Source organism: Chenopodium quinoa, unplaced genomic scaffold, assembly GCF_001683475.1.
Source record: "Chenopodium quinoa cultivar QQ74 unplaced genomic scaffold, ASM168347v1, whole genome shotgun sequence".
In the NCBI taxonomy this organism is placed as follows: domain Eukaryota; kingdom Viridiplantae; phylum Streptophyta; class Magnoliopsida; order Caryophyllales; family Amaranthaceae; genus Chenopodium; species Chenopodium quinoa.
Window position 1 is genome coordinate 12,178,245 of NW_018745024.1, and position 24,237 is coordinate 12,202,481.

The 24,237-nt window shown below is 34.4% G+C and overlaps 3 protein-coding genes across 6 annotated transcripts; all 3 read right to left on the reverse strand.

Moving 5' to 3' along the window:
* Window positions 1-821: 821 nt before the first annotated feature.
* On the reverse strand, window positions 822-4,207 carry LOC110708778 (U-box domain-containing protein 9-like). Its single transcript, XM_021886995.1, has 2 exons — window positions 3,530-4,207; window positions 822-2,402 (listed from the first exon to the last, which is right to left on the reverse strand). The coding sequence occupies exons 1-2, from the start codon at window positions 3,896-3,898 to the stop codon at window positions 1,314-1,316; spliced, it is 1,458 nt and encodes a 485-aa protein (XP_021742687.1). The 5' UTR covers window positions 3,899-4,207; the 3' UTR covers window positions 822-1,313.
* Window positions 4,208-10,198: 5,991 nt separating this feature from the next.
* LOC110708779 (U11/U12 small nuclear ribonucleoprotein 48 kDa protein-like) lies at window positions 10,199-16,962 on the reverse strand. 4 transcript variants are annotated; one of them, XM_021886999.1, is made up of 5 exons: window positions 15,420-16,962; window positions 14,935-15,049; window positions 14,023-14,130; window positions 12,368-13,168; window positions 10,199-10,645 (listed from the first exon to the last, which is right to left on the reverse strand). In XM_021886999.1, exons 1-4 carry the CDS (start codon window positions 16,760-16,762, stop codon window positions 12,512-12,514), a joined length of 2,223 nt encoding a protein of 740 aa, XP_021742691.1. In that variant the 5' UTR covers window positions 16,763-16,962; the 3' UTR covers window positions 10,199-10,645; window positions 12,368-12,511. The 4 variants fall into 4 exon arrangements, with proteins under 4 accessions (XP_021742691.1, XP_021742690.1, XP_021742689.1 ...); XM_021886998.1 differs by having other exon boundaries at window positions 10,199-10,919; XM_021886997.1 differs by having other exon boundaries at window positions 10,199-12,248.
* Window positions 16,963-17,758: 796 nt separating this feature from the next.
* Window positions 17,759-20,705, reverse strand: LOC110708780 (probable purine permease 11). Its single transcript, XM_021887000.1, has 2 exons — window positions 20,516-20,705; window positions 17,759-19,006 (listed from the first exon to the last, which is right to left on the reverse strand). Exons 1-2 carry the CDS (start codon window positions 20,529-20,531, stop codon window positions 17,910-17,912), a joined length of 1,113 nt encoding a protein of 370 aa, XP_021742692.1. The 5' UTR covers window positions 20,532-20,705; the 3' UTR covers window positions 17,759-17,909.
* Between the last annotated feature and the right edge of the window lie 3,532 nt (window positions 20,706-24,237).

Genomic DNA, 24,237 nt, shown 5'->3' on the forward strand with positions numbered 1-24,237 from the left:
ATAGTAAAAACTAATAATTAAGGACCAATTACCAATTGCCGACAAATTTAAAAAAACTCCCAATCTTAAATATCTGTGTTCAGTGGGTGCATTGGTAAGATATTTGACATAAGCAATGCACGCCAAGATGCAACTTGAATAACACACACAAACAAAAAGAATATTATATACGCTAGAGGAGGCGCTTCTTGAGGTGGGCCTATCTCAATCGACGACTATAGATTGTTCAGACCTGACAAAATGAACCCGACACTTGTATCTGATCTCCTACCACCCGACTCACACAAAAAAAAAAAAAAAAAAAAAAAAAAACCGTATCAGTCAATCTCTTGTGATCCAAACTGAATTCAGTCCAAGTAGTAACCTAGTTTTCAAGACATATCGGATCCAAAGAATAAGAGGAAGGGTAAGGGAGTTTCCCAAAGGGGTCAAACAAAATCAAAATGAGGACTCTATTAATCTTTCTTCAAACAAGAAACAAGCAAAAACAAGACATCATTGCTTGCAACAACCTCATTCCAAAATCAGAATCTAGTATAAAAATGGTATTAAGAAAAAAAAAAAGCAGCATGAAAATCACCCCCAAACTACCAATGCATCATGCAGAAAAGCACACTAACCTATGGGTCTATAAAATTAGAATAACTAGTTATATTAACAATATTCTAATTGCTTCTTGGTTCCATTCCTTTTCCCGTGATTTCTAGACATTCAACTCCACTTGCAACAACTTTCTCAGCCACTATAATATGTCATTATCACAAGAAGCAGAAAGACATCACCATAAGGAGGAAAAAAGGCGCTACTTTGAAGAAGGGGGGTGCAAATCAATCAATGTATTATGTGCAGGACGACCGACACTAGCAAAAGATTGGCTTTGAAAGCAACAAGCAGAGTTCCAATCTGTTCATTTATAGCTAATTAGCAAGCAAATCACCCCACTTAGTGGCCCACAGAAATATATTTACCAAAATGCTAATTGTGATAATCGCAACTACACTGGGTGGTCCTATCCACAATAGGCTTATTGACACAGAACTTAAAAAGACTAAAAACTAATTCAATTGATGACTGAAAAGGCACTAATTTCTCCCTTCTGATCACAGACAAACCATTCTTATTCGAAACAAATGGAAACCAAAACTTTGCAGTAGTAGCTATAGTAGTAGTACTGTACATTGCTAAAAGAGTCGGGGGCAGGGTAGGGAACAGAACTTACCGCCAATTCACCCCCGAGGTAGTATCCCACTTTACATGTATACAAAGACTGAACGATGCAGCAATATGTACAAAACTCTCTTATGGAATATGCTTCAAGCAGTATGGGTGTAGTTAATGCGTCTGTTCAACCTCAGCTTATTCAGCAAACCACTAGCCTTCCTTCTGGCTCTTGAAGTTCCATTCTCCGCAAGATTAGAAATGATTCCTTTTTCTTTTTCTTCATCCCGAACCTCCTTCAGAGCAAAACGACTGTATCCACAGATATCATGCAGAATCACAATGCAGTTTTCCCTATCTGGCTCACACGAACTTTCGCTTATTATACTTAGCAGGCAATCCACTGAACCAAGATTTTCCAACTCATCAATTGCTGAATGATGGGTTGACAGAAAAGCAAGGATAGCCAATAACTCAGAGACATGCACCCGCTCCTTGAGTTTCTTTAGTATCACTTTAACTGCCCCATCACGGACAGCTATACCCCTGTTCTCCCATATTTTACACAGGTTAAAGAGAGCAGAAGTCACATCTTTCATGGCTGTTTCATGTCCTTGTTCCAGAAGTTCGATCAAAGGCTTCAAAGCTCCCAATTCAGCAATAAGAAGCTTGTTTTCATCGAGTGCAGACAATGTGAAAAGCGCAGCAGCAGCATTGGCTCTTGTTTCAATGGTCCCACATTGCAAAGATTCAATCAGTAAAGGAATGACAGCTGGGAACTCTGCAATAAGCTTCTTATTGTTGTCATGTATAGAAAGATTCAATATAGTAGTTATAAGATCCTCTTGAAGATCAGGATGATCCTCAAGGCTTTCTGCGGTTGTAAGAGGGCCCAGCAACTGTGGCAACGCATAAGCAGACTCCCCAAAGAAGGAGCGAAAAGATGGCATTCGCTTGGTCAACATACGGATCTCTTTAGCAGCTTTTTTTTGTTCAGAAAGAGTAGAAGACATCTTGTCCAGAAGCATATTCAAATGATTTCGATCAGCATCAGTTACAAATCCATCATTGACATCCTGAAGGGGAGGAGGGAGTTCGATTCCATGATCCTTGCACCACTGTAATATCAGCTCTCGGACTAAATGATTAGGGGTGAGCTCAATATGAGAAAGCACCTGCTGGGTCTGAGGACATGTTCTATTACCTTCTTTTAACCATTTCTGAATGAATGGGCGATCATAAGTCTGCAAATGGAGGACGATATCTCATAAATCAAGGCTCAAATTAGATCAAATTACATTAAAATTCATCAGGGTTGCAAAAAGCGCAATAAAGCAAACCAATTATAGACACTAAGTGACTAAACCGTAAACATTCATTAAATGGCAAATTCATTTTCCTTAAGACACCCACTAAAATAAATCCACCACAAAATCATCCCTAAGCAAAAATCCATGATTCTCATTAATTTCCTTTAGATACTTGATACAGCACTTAACTCTCATCCAATGAATAATCTCATTACTTAAGCAAAAGCTTCACAACGACGTCAACACGAAAGCGCAATCGAATATTGAAACCACTCTTACAATACAAGATTCACATGTTATCCTCCAAAACAAGCCACCACATTCTCCAATTTCGGCAAATTGCATATATAATTAGATAGTGAATCAATAACATCATCACACATTTCCACCACACTATTAAAATCATTTAATAAACTTAAACACAGAACAATCACATTAATTAAGAACTTTCCCTCCACATTCTAGTATCAGTCAAGCACATGGAAAGATTAACCCCAAGATTACGGATAAGGAAGAATTTCTCAACCACTGTTAGTTTTGATTGTAATGTTATTTTTTTATAATTTCTAACCAAATTTTTTTGTTTCTAGTAATTGGAATTGTGGAAACAAACACTGGTACAGCTTAAATTGCTGGCATGCTCTGATCAAACCATACCAAACTAAAGATTTCCATCCAAAAATTTCATCAGTTAACAAAGTTTCATAACAACAACATAACTTCCAATACATACATTAAACTATACTATAATAAAGTTTTCAAACCCAGAAATTTAGGAAAATCCACCGACTGATAAAAAATTTCAGTTCACCAAACAAGAAAAGTTTTTATGTACGAGTACTATGCAAGAAAATGCCAAACCGACAGTCCAACAAAAAATGAGGAAAAACCCACAGAAAATCCCACATTCAAAAAAACCCCAGAAAATTAGAAAAACATCTCAACAACAATACATTAAATATTAAAAAAAAAAAAAAAACCAGAAAAATTCAATTAAACCCCAGAAAAATCAAACAAAAACCCAGAAAAATTAAACAAAAAAACCCAGAAAGAAATCGAACCTGTCCAGTAGATAAAACAACAGGGTCCTTCATAATTTCTCTAGAAATGGGGCAACGAAATTCATCAGGAACATTCAACTGATCAAACTGAGAAGAAAGTGCACGCTTCTTCTTCGATTTCTTCAACTTCAACTCTTTCAATGCAGTTAACGCCTGAATTGCTTTATCAATTGTACCTAGAATTACTCCATTTTCTTTCTCAACTTCATCATCATCTTCTTCTTCTTCTTGATTAATTTCCATAACTAGTGTCAGCAAATCCTTCTTAAGTTCTTTGGATTTGATTCTATTACCATTGTTGTTATTAATATTTCCCTTCTCAATCAAAACTTCTCCATCTGAAACACCCATCACTTCACTCTTCGCCATTTTTTTCTCTGTAAATTTTTTCACAGAATTTCTGAGGATTCACGTTTCATCAAACTTACTTTCTCTCTCTACTTAATCAAAAAATAAATAAAACAAAATTGTTGAATTTGTTGTTCCTGGTAATTTGGGTGAAAAAAACAAGCGTTGGTTGTGTGATTTTTGGTGTTTTGGGGGAGAAAGGAAAGAGAAAAATGGAGATGAGGGCCCAAAGGAGGTTATTTAATGAGAGAGAAATTTTGGATTTTTATATAAAGAGTGATTTTAATTTTTTTAAGAAACAAAAATAATTTAATTTTATGATCAAATAACAACCAATGCACGTGGATTTTTTAATCAGCAATGACACTTGGAAATAAAATGGGTGCATTATTTTTCTACGGTGTTAATCATCAATAGTGGACTTTGAATTATGACTTGTTGGCGGCATATTAACCCACTTTGGTTTGGTTTTGGAGTTTGGCCATAGCTCAAATTATCACTTTGGGCTTGTTTCGATTTATTGAAAACAATTAAAATAAACTAAATTAAACTGAAATGAATTAATTGAGACTGAATTGAACGAAGCTGAAATGAATTGTTTATGAGAGAAGAAAATTAGGAATTGAACATAAATTAAGCTGAACAGAACATACCCTTTCTCCGTTTCTTTTTATTTGCAACTTATTCACGAGTATGCATGTAATTTTAACTAGAGATTACAAAGGACAAACAAAATTACAATGAAGAAATCGCACTAACCTAATATTTCCTTTCGTGGTTAGGTTATTTTAGAAAATTTGATTGTTAGTTCTCTAAAATCTCTATAAATTTTGTGTCCATGCAATGACTTTAATAACTAATGATATCTTGACACGTGAAAATATTTGCTAGTGAAATAATTAAGACTTTAATATTTACGGAGTAATTATTACGTTGGAATAAGATTACTCTGCACACGATTTTATAGATGTTAGGCGTAATATCGATCGATCACTTAAGATAAGCTTTTATAGACAATAAATTACAACATGCATGATTATCAATATTCTCACATTGTGGGTATCTTTCTTAATTAATCCATAAAAAATAAAAGTCTCTAAATTAATCTAATGAGAATGGAATAAAATGCTTAATGATTCTGTATAGATAAACCATGTAATTGTCCTCGATCTCCCCGTAAATACTACATGGAATTCCCCAATAAGAGAGAAAACTCTACGGAAAAAAGAGTCCAAGACCAAAATTCTTCACCAACTTTTGGAGTATTAAATACTAGTATTAAAATAAAGAAACCAATTCATATAATAAAAGCATTCACGTAAAAGAATTTAGGGCTGCCTTTAGTTCTAGTGTTTCTGACATGTTTAGTACTCGAATTTAGAAGCAAGCAATATAAACCATATAATCTTTTACTTAAAAGGCTTCTACTATACTTTAACTTACCCGTGAATCAAATTCATGTAAGATATGGACCTTTCCAAGTTTCCATGTGTTCATATCTCTTTTGAATTGTTTTTTGGTACGTAGGAATCCACAAAAACATATTTATTCGGACACTAATTCATTCCTGAGCTTAAGCTATACAAGTATATCAAGGTTTAATATTATTTCGTTAGTCAAGTCTTATAATATGTCAATCACGTAAATTTCACTCACCTAAAATATCTTATTTGAGCTTATAGTGTATACTTTTACCAAAGATAATAAATATTTGAGTTTATTAGCGTTGAATTTATTAAGAGAGCTAAATTTGTAAAAAGAAACTATAATATTTATTCAGACTTATTTCAACTTATATACTAATACGTAAGTGAAATAAATGATGATAAAAGTCTAAGGCGATATGATCCTTGCCCCGTTAGGTTGTAGTACTAGCTACTAACATGAACAATATGGGATTGTCGTTAAAATTATAGGAGGATGGGCCATAAATTCACCATTATTATGAAGCAAATAAGTCTAAAAGACAACATATTTTTGCCTGTAATAATTGGCACTTTGATGGTGAAAGGCAGAAAAATGGAGGGACCCTAATAAGAAAATTAAGAGGCTTAAACCCTTAAACCCGAGAAATTGAAGTGATATTTTATGCATGTCAGCCAAATTGTCTGTACTATTCTCAAATCTATGGCTGCAGCTTTGGCAACGCGACATGTGGTTTGCTATTTGCATTATCAACTAACACACATGACACATATAAATATATATAGCCACATCATCATACATGTAACAATCATGTAATTGGGCCTGTTCTCGATGACTGAACTCAGCTGAATTGAACTGAAATGAATATTTTATAAAAGAAGGAAATTAGAAGCTGAACTGAACTGAGCTGAACTAAACTGAATTTCAACGTATGAGAACATGCCCTTAACTAGACCAATGATTTAATAATCTCTACTATTTAGTCATTGTACTTATAACTGTATTAGACATCTGATCCTCATCTCCTATATTATTGTATGAGTAGCATTATGTTTTTGGTTTTCCCGACTTGTGAGGTATGTGGTGTTCGTATCTATTAGGAATGTTTAAAACCTGTATATATTGAATGGATGGTATCTGGCTTAGCTTTAGGATGACTTTTTATGGGCTATTATTATTATTTTTACTTTAAAACTTGTTTAAATAGTCGAAATTTGTATTTGATAATTGGTTTTTTAATTACTCGAGATTAATGATTCCTCAGAGTCTAAATTTTTTTCTAGTTTGACATTTTTGTAAAACATTCCTGTCAGATAATATGAAACTCCTCGATAAGAGTGATTTCCATTGATCAATATTTATAGGGTTACAATGAGAAACCTAATCATATTAGGTAACATAAGATATGTATAGATATCAAAGATAATCTTATACAAAATATATCCTAAACCTAAGATGAGAATATTCTATGGATATTCTCTATCACACCCCCGCAGTCGGAGCGGGAGAAAATCGGATGCTCAGACTGGATCTGTATCACGCATCGAGCGGTAAGGATAGTATGGTAACCCATGATCAAAAGGGAAGTAGTAGACATGTGCCGATGATGACGATGAGAAGCAACAGCCACGACCTACGTAAAGTAGAGATAAGCACTGCTAGGCCGGAGGAGAAGGAGAAGAGTCGCACACAGGCTTGGGCTATTGCAGATCCAGAGAAGAAGAAGTTAAGGGATCAAACCATCATCGGGGAGAAGACACTACACTACTACGTGAAATCACAGTTGAAGAAAAATAAATAAAATTGCGCAAGAAAAGATTAAATCCCACCGCTTGAAATTAATCAATTCTCAGAAGAGAAACCAGGTAGCAAGAAGTAATACTCCACAAAGATTCCAAGTGCTGCAACAATAAAAGGAGCTAACTTGATAGCAAAAGAGATGTGCAAAAGTTGACCTTATTGTGATATACCACCACCCAAACAAAATCTATGTGATTATGTGTTAAAAAAACCAATGAGGCAATGTAAGAATCATTGTTGGTCATGGGGAGGTGGAAATGGAGTGCGACACATGGAGTAGGTTGGCAGATGTAGTTACTGCCAGTAGTGGGAGGCGGTAGTGTATGCGATTGCCAACAATGATGGAGGAGGTTTTCGCGATTGCTATTGTTGGTGGGAGGCGCAAGGTTACATAAAGATTCTAAAAAAAAACTTTGAGAAAAGAAAAAAAAAATCTATATGTGTGTTTGCGATAGCATAAAAAAACTTTGTATATCTCGCCGGTGGGTTTAATTTTCTAACCCACCGGCAGGGTGAGAATTTTTGTATATAATCCCAAGATCTAACCTAAGTTGTGATACCATGTCAGAGGACCAACTCAACCAAAAACTTAAACTAATGGTTGAGGCCCAGGAATATGTTTTATACTCTATCACGCCCCCTCACACGAGAGCCCGTTTGGGCTAGAAGTGTGGATGCAGCATGGGCCCTCCTCATACCCAACACTTAATATTCCACCTGAAAGTGGGGGGTGGATGAGATTCGAACCCGTGACCTTTATTTCACGCTGGCTCCGATACCATGTTAAAGGACCATCTCATCCAAAAGCTTAAACTAATGGTTGAGGCCCAGGAATATGTTTTATACTCTATCACTCCCCCTCACATGAAAGGCCCTTTAGGCTTGAAATGTGGATGCAACACAGGCCCACCCATACCTGGTGCGAATTAATTCCACTTTAAAGGAGGGGCGGATGAGATTTGAACCCGTGACCTTTGTGTCACGCTAGTCTAAATAGGGAAAACTTTCAGAGATGGTGTATATGGAGTAATAAATATTGTATTAGTACTGAGTATTTAATATCCAATAACAATAGGGTACTAAAGGGCTAATTAATAAGTAGTGAATAATGATAATAATAAATATATTAATTATTAATCATTTAATTTTAATAAATTAGCAACAACAAATTGTAAACTAATTAATCAATAATTGTATTTTTAGTAATTTACACCTAAAAGGATAATCAAACATAAAATTATTGTCCTTATATCTCATTTAATCCAAAAGCTTAAGAGCTTAAAAGCTGTTGGCCAATTGTCAATTTGTCATTCACTCATTTGATAGACAAAAAATTCAGGTTCCTCAATCTAGATTGTTTTTGTCAGACAATAATTTGTGACTTTGCAACTTGATGATGAACTCATCCATTGATCCAAATAATAAGTCAGATTTAATTGGAATTTTATTTTCGTTTTTATTGTCTTTTATGCGTGAAAAACAAATTAAAGCTACATCTACTTATCACACTTCACTTATAAAGAGTATTACGACTTGCACTATTTTCTATTGTTACTTAGGTGTAGGACTTGCACTACATTATATGCTCAAACCATTTAAGGGGTTGTTTGGTTGAAGTTTTTGGAATGGATTTTGAAACAATGAATAATTCTATTACTTATATTAATTATGTGGTTGTAATTTTTTTTCGTTATTATAACTTTAATATAAAGACTAGTTTTGTGCCCCGGCGATACCCGAGTAGTTTATGGACTTCTAAGATAAAATTAACTTTTAAATTGAAAATAGAATTCTAAATTAACTTTTTTTCTACAAAGTCAATCTATACCCGGGTAAATGATGTTGTCTTGTGGCCTAATTATAAATTTATTATTTGGTATTTTATCGAAAATATAACTCTAAACTAATAATCTTATTCTAAAATTCTATCCTAATTTGATTGAAAATAGAATTCTTACCTAATTTTTTTTTATCTTATGAGATCTATTTAAGGTGGTGCGACACTTTGACGGCTTTTTAATCATATGAAGTCTATTTAAATCTATCCATCCAAGGTGGCGCGACACTTGGCGAAAAGTTGGAATGTCAAGTGTCGCTATTTCGTAACCTGACTAAAAGTTTAGCTTTATATATTAGTTATATGATTATACTCGTAAGTCATAAGCATTACTCAAAATGACAGGACTAATTTAATTATTCAGCATAATGTTCACTTAGAAGAGAATGACTGATTGCGAGTCATATTATTAATCAATAAGGCGAACATGTTTAAGTGAGATGTATTTTCCCTTGCTTAATGAGGTAAAATGACAACGATAAAGACAAGTGCAAAGAGAGGCATTGCACTCATTGATGGTTAACAATTATAACTAATAAATAACCCACTCGAATGACAATGATGCTAAAATCAAATCTCCATCAAAGAAACAAGTATAGACATTTTTTATTTTATTTTTTTAATTTTCTATTTCTAAAAAAAGTATAGATACACAAAAAAAGTTGATATAATTTTCTCTTGCTATAACTTATTTGAAGAAATAAAAAAAGAAAATTTATTATATCCTCCATTCTTATTTACTTAACCCGCTTTGACTTTTACACTATTCACCATCCATCTTTTGACCGTCTTTTATGAATTATATATAAAGAAAAAACATATTCATGTGAAATCTTTTGATTCGTCTCATTAAATACTATCATAATATATAACTTTTAAAATTTTTTATTTATGGAGAATTAAAAATATTGATTGTTAAAGTTTTACATTGACAAGCGTGATAAAAGAATTAGGTCAAGCTAAAAAGAATAGAGAAAATATAATATAATGGTGGCTACAACATAAAAATAGGCAATGAATCATGAGGTAATATAGCATGTCAAGATGACAAGTATGAAATAAACGTAGTAGTATGTTATATTTAGAGATAAAAAGAGAGTATAAAATTGAGTGTTGCAATTGATTTTGAACATTATCCGAACGTTTCAAAACGAAAGCAGCTTAACTCACCTTTCTCAATTCTTGGCCACAAACTCGTTGTCATGTTAATATGTTTTTAGTTTTATTACTTCTTTTGTGTTAGAAAATCGTTTTCAGGGTGACAAGAAATAAGTATGACCTTTCACAACTAGTAAGATTGAGTTTAGAATAATAACTCCTTACAACAATCTTAATTTTGTCGGCACCTTTTAATATATTAATCCCTACAAGTTAATGTTCTAATACTAATCCAAAAATATTTAGCCAATAAAGAAAAAAAAAATGTGAAGTTCAAACCTACTTTTGTCACTGCATTACTTCGCTCAGTTCATCAGCAATTGGCCTGACAAATCTACATTTCTAATAACTTGCTTGACTAAAGATGCAAATCTATAGTTCACAAGAAAAATTGCTGCTGAACACCCTCGCCAACGTAAAATTGGGGCCTGTGGCACAGCTGACACTACAAATTTTCATCCTCACACTCCAATGAGCAGCAGCATTATTCATATGACAGTACTACGACAAAATAACCTCCAGTTATCATCTTCATTTGTATCTGGGATCTACAGAAAACAAAAGGCAAACAGAATTTCTCAAATAAAATAGTCAGAAACAACCTTCATTTGATCCTATAAAGAAGAGAACATTTGACCACAATTTGTTACAAAAATGCTCGTCTAACAAATGAGACTCCTTGAATCTATCACTAGCATGATACACAACTTGCATATGAGCAGCCTGGTTTGGTGCTGGGGCTTGTGTAGTAAAATACGCTGTTATCCTTGAAAAACACCCTTCAATTTTTCCCAAGAATGAAGCATTACTGACAATATATACCTAATAAAACATCACATTTAGAGTAACATCTTCACTGATAAGTATAAACTCAGCTTATATATAATAAATACAACAATATATGCAGACAGTCATCATCAACCCTTCATCAAGTGATGGCAGTAGCGGCAGTACTCTTATTCTAATGGTAAATAGAGGCCCAAAAGCTAATTAATAGTACCAACTACCAAGGTTTGTGGTTTTGCCACGCAAACTAGTAACAAACTTGAATAAATAATTGCAATGATGGAGTGAAGAACACAGAAAATCAACCTGTTGCTATATGGAGCAGTATCTACCAAATAGACACGAAATCCAGGTAGAACATGATAGCATTTATGATTAAATCAAGAGGTGTTTGGACAGAAAACTGCAAATTAATTAAGAACATAATTAGGAAATTATGCATGATTCAAAAGTCAACCTAAAGTTGACTTTTTTAAGGACATGACAACTGAATTGACATAGGATAAGGAGAAATTTCCTTGCCGATTTCTATTTATTGGCATGGAATTACAACTGAGTTCATTATAACTCTAAAGTGATGTATGTCAAACAATAAGAACAGTTACTGTGGTTATCAAACAACAAAAAATATCAATCAAGTTGCAGAGTCAATATTTAGGGCAAAGTCCAATATTTCCAAAGGTATGTAATGAAATTTTTATTTCACGACAAATTTCTACTAAAGAGCCATATTATTATTATTATGATTGGGCAAAAGTCCGAATACGGTTCATATTTTCTCAAAAAAGAATTGATAAATTTAAAGTCGCCATATTTAGGAATTCTGTCTACATAGATAGTAACAATGTGGTTAGACCACAATTTTGTTATCTAACAAATAAGCCTAGAATATATCATGCTTTCTATTGAGCAACTACTTTACAGTTACTTAAAAAAGACTAAGCAATTTGGCCAATATCAAGCAGGGGGTGCCATGCGTTCAAAAGCAACATGAAGTTATGCTGAATGATGGGAGTAATAGTCTTGGCAAAGCAAAATATCACATTTTTAGTCATAATATGTAAAATCAACATCAGAATAAATTATGCTCTACCTTCACCATATTGGCAACTACATTTAAGTGTCTACGTGCAATGTATGATAAGATATTGCCAAAGTGCAATGAATGATAAGATATTGCCAAAGTGCAAGGAAAGAGTAAAAAAATGATACAAAAAGTACATAGAAAGACAAGGATAATGGTTACCAGAAAACAAATGCATATATAAATCATAGCATTCAAAAGCAGAACCAAGTAGAAGCATAAACTATTAAAGGATACAAAGGAGGATACGAACAAAGAAAAAACTGCTGAAGCCTGAATGACTTCCTACAGAAAATTGTTATCATGAACCAAGTCAAAATCACAACCAATAAGCCAGTCATTAGCAATAAAAGATGAACCAAAAGCTAGTAAAATATGCTGAATGCTTGATTTAACATACCTGCAAAGCAACATGAGCACTGCAAAAACCAGTCATCAAGGGTCAAAATGTCCTCATAAAAAACGAATTCTACTTCACAATCGAACCCTAATGCCATCAGAGATTGGATTATAACTCTAGCCTTCTGGACTGGCTGTCAATGAACTAACCATCATAAATATCACTAGCTTCAGAAGGATCATATCTATCACTGAATTCACCCCTTCTTGATAAATCCCTTTCATCATTCTCATATTTTTTCCTTCTATGTCTCTCTGGAGATTCTAACTTCCTTTTGTCCTTTCTACCAGAAGAGCTTCTCAAAGTGCTTGATGTAGATGATTTCAAATCATTAAAGCTCGACATATTATGAAAAGAGTAATTTCTTTTGGAACGTCCATCATCATCTCTTTCTAAAACATCTTGGTTCCTTCTGTGACTCTTGTGCTCTCTCGATCGGCTGGATCTTCTATCAACACTTGGACTTCTGGAATAATAGTCCCTAGAACTTCTATCCCTATTTGTTCCTTCATCCTCAAGATGTCTGTGATTGTAAGTGTCTTTCTTCTGTCGCTCCTTTCTACTTGGAGAAGCATCAATATGTTTTTTGTCCCTAGATTCATGGTTATCATTAAGTGATCTCCTATATCCATGCTGTTGATCATTTGTTAAGTGATGAGCCACCTCAAAATTTGTAGAATCATGGGCAGGAAAGTTATTAAATGTTGATTTTGCTCTTTCTGCATCTTCCTTGTCAAGGCTTCCAATACCTCCTGTGTGCTTAATAGCTTCCATGTATTCTTCAATGATATCCCGCATCACCTTTAAAATAAGTTAAAAAAGAAACCATAATTTTTTTTTGCCATATAGCATCAGGTTTTGTAAGCTACTTCTAACAGACTAACAGGATCAGACAGACATCCTACCCATCTAATAAACAATCTTTTTAACCCAGTTACTGGAAAGTTTCACAAATTGTAATAATGTTACCCATACAGGAGGTTGATGTACCCGCCCCCTTCTCCAACCCACAAAACAACATTCCAAACAAACAAACAATCAATCCTTCAGTTATCTGCTCATTCACTGCAGCTGACAAGAAACATCATAAGCAGATTATTGTCACATGAAGGCCTTTCAATAGTGGGACACAAGATGAAACATGGCATGAGTGGCATGAATGGGATGGATGTTCAAGTTCAACACTGATAAAAGGGATACTTGACAGTTGACACTCAAATTCTTGAATCAACAACAATCTTCGGCAAAAGGACCCATAATTCAGGGGAGGGACAAGACTTATGATCACAAAGACAGCGAAAATTGTACCAGAGAGCCAATTGGCAACCTAGATGGCCTGACACTCACGTAAGAAAAGTGAATTGCCATTTACCCCCAAAGAATACTCAAACTACAGTATCTAATGACCCCTGGCAGGTTGCCCTTGCCCCTCATTATCTTCCCTTCCCTAGCTTCTCTCTCCTCTCTCAACACTTTATCACCGACTTCCCCTGTGGTAAATGTTTGAACAAGAAACAAGAAACCCAGAGGCTTAATCATGGGTTGATAGGTTCTTTAAGGAAAGGCCATCCACGCAATAACTCTTCAATGGATCAGTGTAACACAAGAAAAGTAGAAGAGAAGAATAACATATCTAAGGACAGTGTGTTTCTTACCTCTTTTGCTGATCGCTTTAGCTTCTTTCCACGATAGGACATTCTGCGACGTTTGTAATCCCTCTCTTCAGCCATTAACTCCTCTCTAGTCTTCGTCTTTGTAGAGTCCTGGTTGATCAGCAGACAAGATTGAAATTATCTTCATTAACTTGGTCAAAATTTCACATAACAGCTTAGGCAGGAAATTTAATAATTAAGACATAAAGATATGACATCAAACAGAAAGCTTGTGCCTAGCATGAACATGAAACTTGATCTGAATAAAGCAGGGGAAAATGATACATGGTGATAAAAAGGTCTATATAGGAAGACATCCAGCTGTTGTAAACCTGTCCCCTTTCTCATTATCAGGAAACAGTTGACACCATCTGTGTTTTGAGGCATAATGGCAATTGGCAAAAGTATTACAGATACAATAAGTGGGACCAAATGCTTTTAAACGATCCATCACTACATCAATCATGCAACATTGTCAATTTTTATCCTGGCAAAAATGAGTGTACAATTGTACATGTCCTGTATATGAGCAGAAATGGCCCATATAAACGTTCTAATAGGAGTAGAATGGGAAAAAGGCTACGGAACGTGCTGCCAATTCTTCCAACACTCAAGAATCATAAGCAATAACTCATAGAAAAACAGAAGAAGCAATATATTTATAATACCCAGGAAGATCCAACTCAAGTCAGAAGACTAACTTAAGTCATTTCTTAACTTTTGCAAATCATCTTGACAAAATCTTCTTAATAATTCTTTATCTCTCTATTCTAAACTGAATATAATTACACGGCCCTAAAGTTCTTTTCCATTGAAATGATCACAAAATGAAAGTGGACCTTCTAATCCTAAAAAGAAAGGTCTAAAAGTAAATCGTACATCAAATTATCTGCATTTTAAGCAATGAACACATACCTGATCATGCTGCCTCTGGAAAGGGAGACTATCATGTTCAAGCAGTGGTCTGTAATCAGGACGTTTTTGGCGTTCCTCATCAGCCTTATTTGTAATATACTGATGCTCAGCTACCCTGCAAACAGAAAAGGAAGTCATCTTCATTTTGCTACCCCAAAACAAAATAAACATATTATCTGGGATGAGATCATCCAACTATATTAACTGATGCTCAGCCACCCAGCAAACAGAAAAGTGTGCACAATTGGATATTCTTTAAAAGAAGTTACCTTCATTTCTCTACCTTTAAACAAAATAAACATAATATCTGAATGAGATCACCCAATTATATTAATCAGACCAAGATGAGGCAACAATACACAAGGCAGAAACTGAAGCTTGTATAAGTATGTATCATCACATGGTTCAACAGGATATTAGTCATCTAGAATGTCAAAATTTTTACTACATTTATCATCACACAAAATAAGATGACATGAACAAACCGTTGATAAGCAGCAAGGGGTAGAGGATTCCTGAGTGCCCTGATTCTTTCTTCAAGCAGTGCCCTTTCACGCAATGCAGCTATAGCAGCTGCTATTTGGTACACAAAAATAGACCTGCTAAACATTCTTTCATCTGTTGTGTCATTACCTTCATTCTTCCCAACTTCTCCAGCGGACTGACCCATGATAATATTTTTCTCTTGCTCAATGGCAGGGCCGTGCTCCATTTTCCTGTCTAAAGGAAACAGTGAGGCCTGAGATGCAGCATTAAGCAACAGATGTCGAAGCATCACAATAACATACGACTTGGCATTTGTTTCACCATACAAGATGGATAACTGTGATGCCAACCATCTCAAAACTTCAACTGTAACAGGACACTTAAACCTTAAAGATTTCACATCCAACCTTTTACCATTATCACCTACATCACTCTTCAAAGCCCCATAAGAATGTGCAGCCTCTCTCCTAATTGCATTTAAGCAAAGTCTAAAGAGTACAGACATATGATCCCTCATAGCAACATCAATTACAACACCAAAACGCGGTGAATTCGCAATCAACCACGACAACAATTCACCTTCCTTTACATAATCCATACACAAGAATGCCCTAAAAACACTATATGAGTACTCATTGGGAAAATCACTCCACTGCTCAATCTCACGCCCAATAACCCACATTTCGGATGGAAGTACCTTAATACTACTTCCCAAAAAGTGATCATTCTCCCTGTCACTAATACCAGCAAAATTAGAGCACTCGACGGATAAAACCCCAGGAAGGGTGAAAATCCTCCTAGTGGCATCATCATCTAATGAACTAACAACACCAGAACAACCCTGGTAAAAGAAATTGTAACCGAAATCGACGTAATCATCAAGGGATAAGCAGAGGTCTGATGTGGGGTCATTAAGTGGCTGAACAAACTTGTTTTGGTGAATCAAATGTTGTTCAGAATTCAGGGTTTTAGGGTATTGGAGGGAATCAAGAAAAATACCCAAATCAAGCGAAGAAGGGCAATGTAGAGAGTGCTGAAATAGGGAATTTGGGGGAACCCAGTGATTAGGGTTTGAAGGGCATTGAATTAGGGAATTGGAGGAGAGAGCAAATGAGGGGATGAGAGAGGAGAGGGATTGAAGAGTAGAATTTGATGATTGTAGTAGGGTTTTGAGGGAAGTGAGAGAATTGGGCAAATCAGAAACAAGGGATTGAGCTTGAGATTGAGGTTGTGGTGGGGGAGAAGGTAGAGGTGGGCATGAATTGAATTGGGGATTTGAGAAATTAGGGTTAGGGTTTAAAGGGTTGAAGGAGGAATTGAGAACTGGGTAATGAGAATTCATTGAAGGGGTATTAGAATTAGCTTCGACTTTTACAGAAAATTAAGCGTATACAGTATGAAATTGAACAAGATCAAAAGGCATTGATAGAAACAAGATGATTTTGGAAAATGCAACATACAGCACACAGTAGAAGAGTATGTGATTTGGAGGGAATTATTTGACAGTGAGCTGCCATAAATTTGAAGGAGAGGTCCTTGACAATCTGGTGTTACGGAGTATTAATAATTTTCTATGGAGTACGATGAACTTAATAGTAAACTTTTGATAAGTAGAGTTTATTTTGCCAATAATTTTATTTATTTATTTATTGACAGATAAATGAACACTAGAGGCCGTTGGATAAGCTAGTTAAAAGTAGACAGATTAAATTAAAATGAACATTAATTACACCGATGATCAACGCGTGATTTTGTCATGCTTTTCCGAATTTATACCACTTTTAGTAGTATTTTAAATGCTTATCCAACGCCCCAGGGGCGTTCGTTAGCAAGATCCTATAAAAAATTATTTTACCTATTTGTGTTTACACTAACTCACTCAATAAATCTGAGGAGGAGCTCTTTTTTATATCGACATTTTTTTTTTGAAACAATTGGTATTACATAAGTTTCAACAAAGAATTAATCATTTTGAGCAAAATTAAGTTTAGATAAGTGGAAGTAAATAAATCTCTACATATACACGCTCATTTCAAAAAATTAAGTTTAATATTGTACTCCATAGTGCGTAAGGACTACAAATCAATATTGATGTACAAGTAGACAAATCTAAACTAGTTGGCATCCACAATATATAAAGTTACGAACTTAAATAGTAAATTAGTTTACAAGATGCGTGTTTTAATAAATCAAAAAAGAAAAGATGAAGTAACCATTTCACTATTGAACTGCCTTCAGTAATAAAAAAAACTACCAGGTAATACAAGAGTTGTTGCCTGTTGAAAGAATCATTTTGCAAGCAGTTGAAAGAATAACTATAGAACTACATGGAGAACAATTCATGGCAATAATATACTAACCCATATTATTTTTTGCAAAAGTTTCTGAATAAGATGACACCTAATAAGTAACTGATGAATACAGGATGACTATTTGGCCATCTACAGAAAATAATGCTATATCATTTCTGTGTAACTTAATGAACCATATTAACAAGCAGCAACCCTCCTCTCATTGGCTTCCATTTGTTTCCGTAGCTCGGTTGATCTAGAATCATCAATGTAATTTTGATAGAGATAAGAAGCAAATCCCCAAAGTGCTTGAAGCATAACAATTATCTTGACACCATTCATCTTGTCATGGAAGGCGATGACAGAAGCAATAGGACCGACAACCAATGCCACAGTACTTATAACATTCGAAAACAATGAAGAAACCAAAAATATCAAGCCTACCACACCAACTGAGCACACCTGCCAACATACAGCGGTCCAGACCAGAGTCAACACATAAGAAGCTTTCCCGGTGTGGAAACCATGCATTTCTCCTTCTAATGTCCTCCACTGCCCACTTATAAATAAGGCAGCAACCGAAATTATAGTTGCAACTATTGACGGATAGATTTGCATCTCTAAAACAACAGAGAATGAAACTTTTTTCAGTGCCTTTTGAAAGGCAAGCTGCATCAGTGAAAGCAAGAGCGAGTAGATAGCTGAAGCTCCAATGGTGCACATAAATCCGATGGCATAGTGTACCTTGCTCATCCCTTCTGGTGCATCAGAACTCTCGTTGACCCCTAGCAGAGCTGCAGAGTATGAAAGAATGACTACAGCATTTAGAATCAACGGGGTAAATTTCTGGGAATTGATGAAGTAAGCAAAGATAGCATTGAAAGCTAATTGGGTAGAACAAATGAGAGAATATGTGGAGGCAGAGAGATATAAGAGTCCATACGAATACAGCAAATTGTCACCCGCAAGAACTATTCCTAGGGAGATATATATTAAGCATATATACTTTCCAGAAATTGAATCAGATGGGGTTGGAGAATTGGCGGGAGCTGGAATTAATAGAAGCGGGATAAATAGGATAGGAAACCCAGCAGTTTGAACAAGGGTGGCCATTAACGTGCTAGATCCACCCTTGTCATAATAAAATCTTCCTAAAAGTACAGCAGCAGTTTGTCCTGCTACAAGAAAGAAAATATTGAGTCCCACCAAAATCCACCATTGCCAACGATTTAGTTTGAATAGTGTTGGCATCACAGTTTGTCCCCCATCTTTAGCCAAGATAGCTTCTCCAACATCTGTTAGAAATAATAGAGCAATGTTCGGAATATAAAAATGACTTGACAGTAATGCAAAAAGACAGAAAAACATAAGTTTCAAGAAATCAGGTAAAGCTTCATTTCTATTAAGGATTACAATATGAAAGAATATAAATCACTAAAAAAAACAGCTTTACTCATTCTAGATTCCAGCAAGCAGATAAATCTAGTATCTGTTTTTAACTTGTGGTTAGGAAACATATATGCCAGATAGATGCAGAGTAGGAAGAAAACTCAGCAGTTAACAGAAAAAAGTTATTCCGAGAGAAACAAACTCAAAAGTCGAAATGCATAACGTATCTTTTCCAGAGGTACAAGAATTGATGATGACTCTAGGGAGGTAGTGGATGATTTTAATCTATAATCAAGGCTACTGGCAAGTAAGGTCATTCTGAAACGTCATTACTTTATTTGCAAACAACATGGTGTGGTGTATTTCAGATAATGCTAAGGAGCTTCAAAGGAACCTAGTTCTGATAATGTCTGATCAGACAGGAGGGCAGGGGATTACTCACTTGCTTAGATAAACATTTGGTCTCTTTTAACTAGTTCAATTAGGTTGAGTCCTGGTAATATTCTGAGAAAGCACGTTTCAATTACATCTGAATCTTATCCCTATCTCAGTATCAGCAAATAAATGTTCTTCCCCATATATTACAAAAAGAGATCATACTCTTTCGTATGCTTCAATTACATACACTAAATTACTCTTTCTTGTTTCTTTCTATAATACTTCACTTGGTATTATAGCACATAACTAGGCACACAAACATCACTAGTTCACTACCATCTTCCTTGAAGGCACAACAGCTTTACCATCCACTGACACCAAAAGTTTGACTCATAATTCATAAGTACCCATCAAAACCACACTCCGGCGCCATCACTTTTCATCAATGCGCACTCCATTACTATTACACGAATTTTCATATCCAACTCCTTCATAGGACAAAACAAATTGTAATTATATAATCATATCCATCCTCATCTCTCCGAGCACAATTTAGAGGAAAACACATTCAGCTTTAGGTTACTTAAACTTATTAGTCAATTGATTTGTGAGCCAATACTAGAACACAATCTTATAACAAAAACATAATCTTAAATGAGCAAATACTAAAACTACCTGATATGCCGATTAAGAAAGTAAATTGATTTTTTTAAAAAATGAAAATTCTGAATAATTCCCCAATTTTTTTTTACAATATTACAAAAAAAATCCAAATTTTATAATCAGTGAGTAAGTCAAAACTCAAAATTAACATGCAAAAGCTTTAAATACACGCCAAATTCCAACAAAATATTCGAATGAATCAAACAAATACAATCGAAGATCCTTAAACCCTAAAAACATAATCAACTGACAAAAATAACAACTCAATTTCGTAATTTCAATCTTAATCGGAAAACCCTATCAATAAATACAGGCAATGATCGAGAACAATGAAAGGTAAAATTTGAAATTGAATAGAGGAGAGAGAAAATTACCAGCAGTTAGAGCCATGACGCAGAGAAAGAGAGGAGAGAGAAAATGGAGGAGAAGAGAGTAGAATGTGAGAGGAGGTTGAGCAGAGATAGAAATAGACGGTAGATAAAAGCGGGAAGTAGGAACTACTGCTAATTGCCACTATTGGTGTTGTGGTCAACGGCGGCTGGCTTTTTCTATTAAACAAGTGCACTTTTTATTTGGAGCTTTTGTTATGTACTCGTAACTTATGTTATACTTTTCGGATATTTTACTGTTTTTGTGATGTTGATGTGTGATGCTTCCGTAACTTTCTCTACTTGTATTTTTTACATTTGCAACGCTAATGCTATGGACGAATGGCGAATCCTTATTTGCTTTATGATGATAACTTAGTTTCGTTAATATAGCCCACAGATTTTTTATGTGCCGCTAGCCACGTTGTATAGCCCAATGTGTGGTTCCTACAGGCGTTGGTACCTTGCATCGTAAAGCCGTTTCGCAAAAAGAACATATTACACATGTAAAGAACATATTGTTGTAATGAAAAGAACATAATATTAAAAAGTAATGAACATATATCTAAAGTAAAAAGAACATATTTATATTAAAAAAGAGTGAAAAGAACATATGTTCATGTTCTTTAATTGTCAGTGTAATGTACTTTTATTTGTGATATAATGTTAATTACTTATTGTGAAATGTTCTTTGATTTTTTTTTTTAAATTATGGTGAATATACATAAATCATGTTCATTACATAATATTTTCATGTTCTTTATAAATATTAGGGATGTTCTTTAGATGTATAAAAAAACATAAAATTGGATGTTCTTTACAAAACAGTTATATGTTCGTTACAAAACAGCTTTATGTTCTTTAAAAAACTAATACATGTTCTTTTCGTGTTTTTTGCCTGTACCTTAAAATTTTCATGTATAGCCGAGATTACTCGATTAATGTTTACTTGAATTCCTCGGCCAGTGGTTGCTTGGGGGTAAGGATGGCAACGGGTCAGACTCGGAGCGGATTATGCTAAATCCGACTCCGACCCGACAGGAAGTCGGAGGTTAAATTCGACTCCGACTCCAATCCGACCCGACCCGACTCTGAGGTTTTTTTTTTCATTATTCAATATACTTTGAGATGTTGGGCTATTTGGGCCTTTACAACCCACACCCAATGCAACCATGAGTCCATGACCCACACAAAAATCCACTATCTATTGGAGTCGGAGTCGCATAATCCGTTAAAGTCGGACATTTGTCGGAGTCGAATTTTTTTTCTCGGATTTTTTGTAGGATCCGACTCTGACCCTCCTCCGACTCGAAGTCGGATTATTTTAACGGAGTCGAACTCGGATTACTTTTTTCTCGGACTCGGAACGGACATTTACCTCGGATCGGGGCAAAGTAGGGTCGGATCCGGACTAGATTGTCATCCCTACTTGGGGGGTTCGGATAGGGTTTGTAAACACAAAATTTTAATTATACAAAATATAGATTCAAAATAAATGAAATAAAATGTTAATTTTATTAATTTGATAATTTAGGATACAATCTCTAATTTGTTCTACTGCACTGACTTGTGATGCGCTTGATGTTTTGAAGTTTATCCTTTAAGAATGACATGTCAAATGCTTGTTGCTCTTCCTCTAGGTTTTGAGAGGTTTTCTTTAGAGAGAGTTGATAGAATGTGCGACTCTAAATTTGTATTAATTAAAATAATATTTGTATTGAGTTTTTGACTTGGTAATTGTGACCCATCTATTATAGCTTAGCCAATTTTGGTAGGTTTCCACAATTATATGAACAAATTAATTAAAATAATTAAAACGGGCTAATTTAATATATATTTCACCCAAAATATTTAATCTACATAAATAGTCAAATAATACCAATGGCATGTTCACATTTACTGAACTGAGCTGAGCTGTACTGAACTGAACTGATTGGAGTTGAATTGAACTGATTGGAGCTGAGCTGAAATGAATATTTTATGAGAGAGGGAAATTAGGAGTTGAACTAAACTGAACTGATTAGAGTTGAACTGAACTGAAGTAAATGTGAACAGGCCCCAAGTCAATAATTTGACTTTTGACTCATATATAACGTGGCACTTGTATAAATTTTACATGCCTACATCAAATTGCCCCCCTTTGAGATTGGTCATGGACATGACTTTGGAGTGTTTAATGTGACCGGGCTCAAAATCGCCTTTTTTTTTCTATATAACATCCAAATCAACTAATTTTAGTTAGCCAAATTTAGCTACTTGCCTTGATATTAGGTCTGAGAGGGTTTGCCTTATCCAATTCCTTTAAGCTTTTGTAATTTAGCTTCTATTGATTTAATATAATCCCCGTCCCTACTTTTCACTAAAAAAAATATACATGCATTTTTTTTCAACATTTATGTTGAATTGCTATTAAAAAAAAAAAAAAAAAAAATTATGTTGAATCATTCTTTTTTTTTTTTTTTTTTTGTAAGAAGATGATATATGTCACATAATGAATCAAAATTATTTAAACTTATTAAAATCATAACAATTTTGAAAACTGACAACAAAAAAGTGAAAACACCTTTTTCTTGTTTTCTATTTTTGATTTTTAGTTTTCTAAAAAAACGGGAAACTGAAAACAAAAAATGATGCCAAGGAATTAAAAAAAAAGACATTGCATTGATTGATGTTTCTACAAATTAGTTACAGAAAATTGTATTAGTGTATCCTCTTTTTTTTTTTTCTTTTTCTTTTTTATGAGAGAGGAAATTTGGGAGCTGAACTGAACTATGCTGAACTGAATTATAATTAAGTAAATGTGAACAGACCCGTAGTGTTTGAAACAAGCATTCGATTTCAAAACTGGATTTTCAATTATTTTTCAATTACTTACCTTCAATTCCAAATAATCTGTTTAGAAAAGCTTAAAATTTTAAATAAATCATTTTAAATTTACTTGGTATATATGATCAAGACTAGCCAATATTTTTTTTCTCTTCTTTTACATGTTCCCCTTCTCATTCTCTCTCCTCCTCTACTATTAATCCTAAATTCGCCAATCTATATATCGACCAAAATTAGTGAAAAATTAGTTCCTAAATCTGCATGTCTTTTGATAACTTTTCCCTTTTTATTTTATTGTTGGAAGGTGAAGGTGGTATCGATGAAGGTTTGCCGACGTGGCAGTGATGGAAGCAGTTTATAGTGGATAAGAGAGAGAGAGAAGTTAGCCATTATTAATGGTGACAAAAGATCGACTCGATCGACAAACGTTTTACTAATTCTATAAACCGAATTTTATTATTGAAGGCTAGAATTTAAGTCAAATCCAAATGCAAATTCTCAAAATTCCCAAACAGGTTATTTGGAACAAATCCATCATTTGAATGAAATGATAGTTTCCAAACAGTCCATTATATAAATTGCAATTAGTGGTTCATGTAGGCGCCGGTACGCTGCATTGTACAGCCGTTTTGCATGAAAGAACATAATATAGAAAAGTGAAGAACATATAACTATAATGAAAAGAACGTACTATTAAAATGTAATGAACATATACCATTCAGTGAAAAAAACATATTTACACCAAAAAAAAGTGAAAATAACATATGTTCATGTTCTTTGATTATCTGTATAATGTGCTTTTAATTGTGACATAATGCTCATTGCTTATTGTTAAATGTTCTTTGAATTTTGTCTCCAAATTATAGTGGGTATATATAAATAATGTTCATTATATAATATTA

Bases quoted from the DNA above. Each gene is read 5' to 3' on its own strand.
- LOC110708779 (XM_021886999.1), bottom strand. From the start codon at position 16,762: ATGAATTCTCATTACCCAGTTCTCAATTCCTCCTTCAACCCTTTAAAC. The intron at 14,131-14,934 runs GTATGTGTTCAT...CTGATCAACCAG, and splicing joins TCCAGAGGCAGCATGATCAG to GACTCTACAAAGACGAAGAC. The intron at 13,169-14,022 runs GTAAGAAACACA...CTTATTTTAAAG, and splicing joins TAAAGCGATCAGCAAAAGAG to GTGATGCGGGATATCATTGA.
- LOC110708778 (XM_021886995.1), bottom strand. From the start codon at position 3,898: ATGGCGAAGAGTGAAGTGATGGGTGTTTCAGATGGAGAAGTTTTGATT. The intron at 2,403-3,529 runs GTTCGATTTCTT...CTCCATTTGCAG, and splicing joins TTGTTTTATCTACTGGACAG to ACTTATGATCGCCCATTCAT.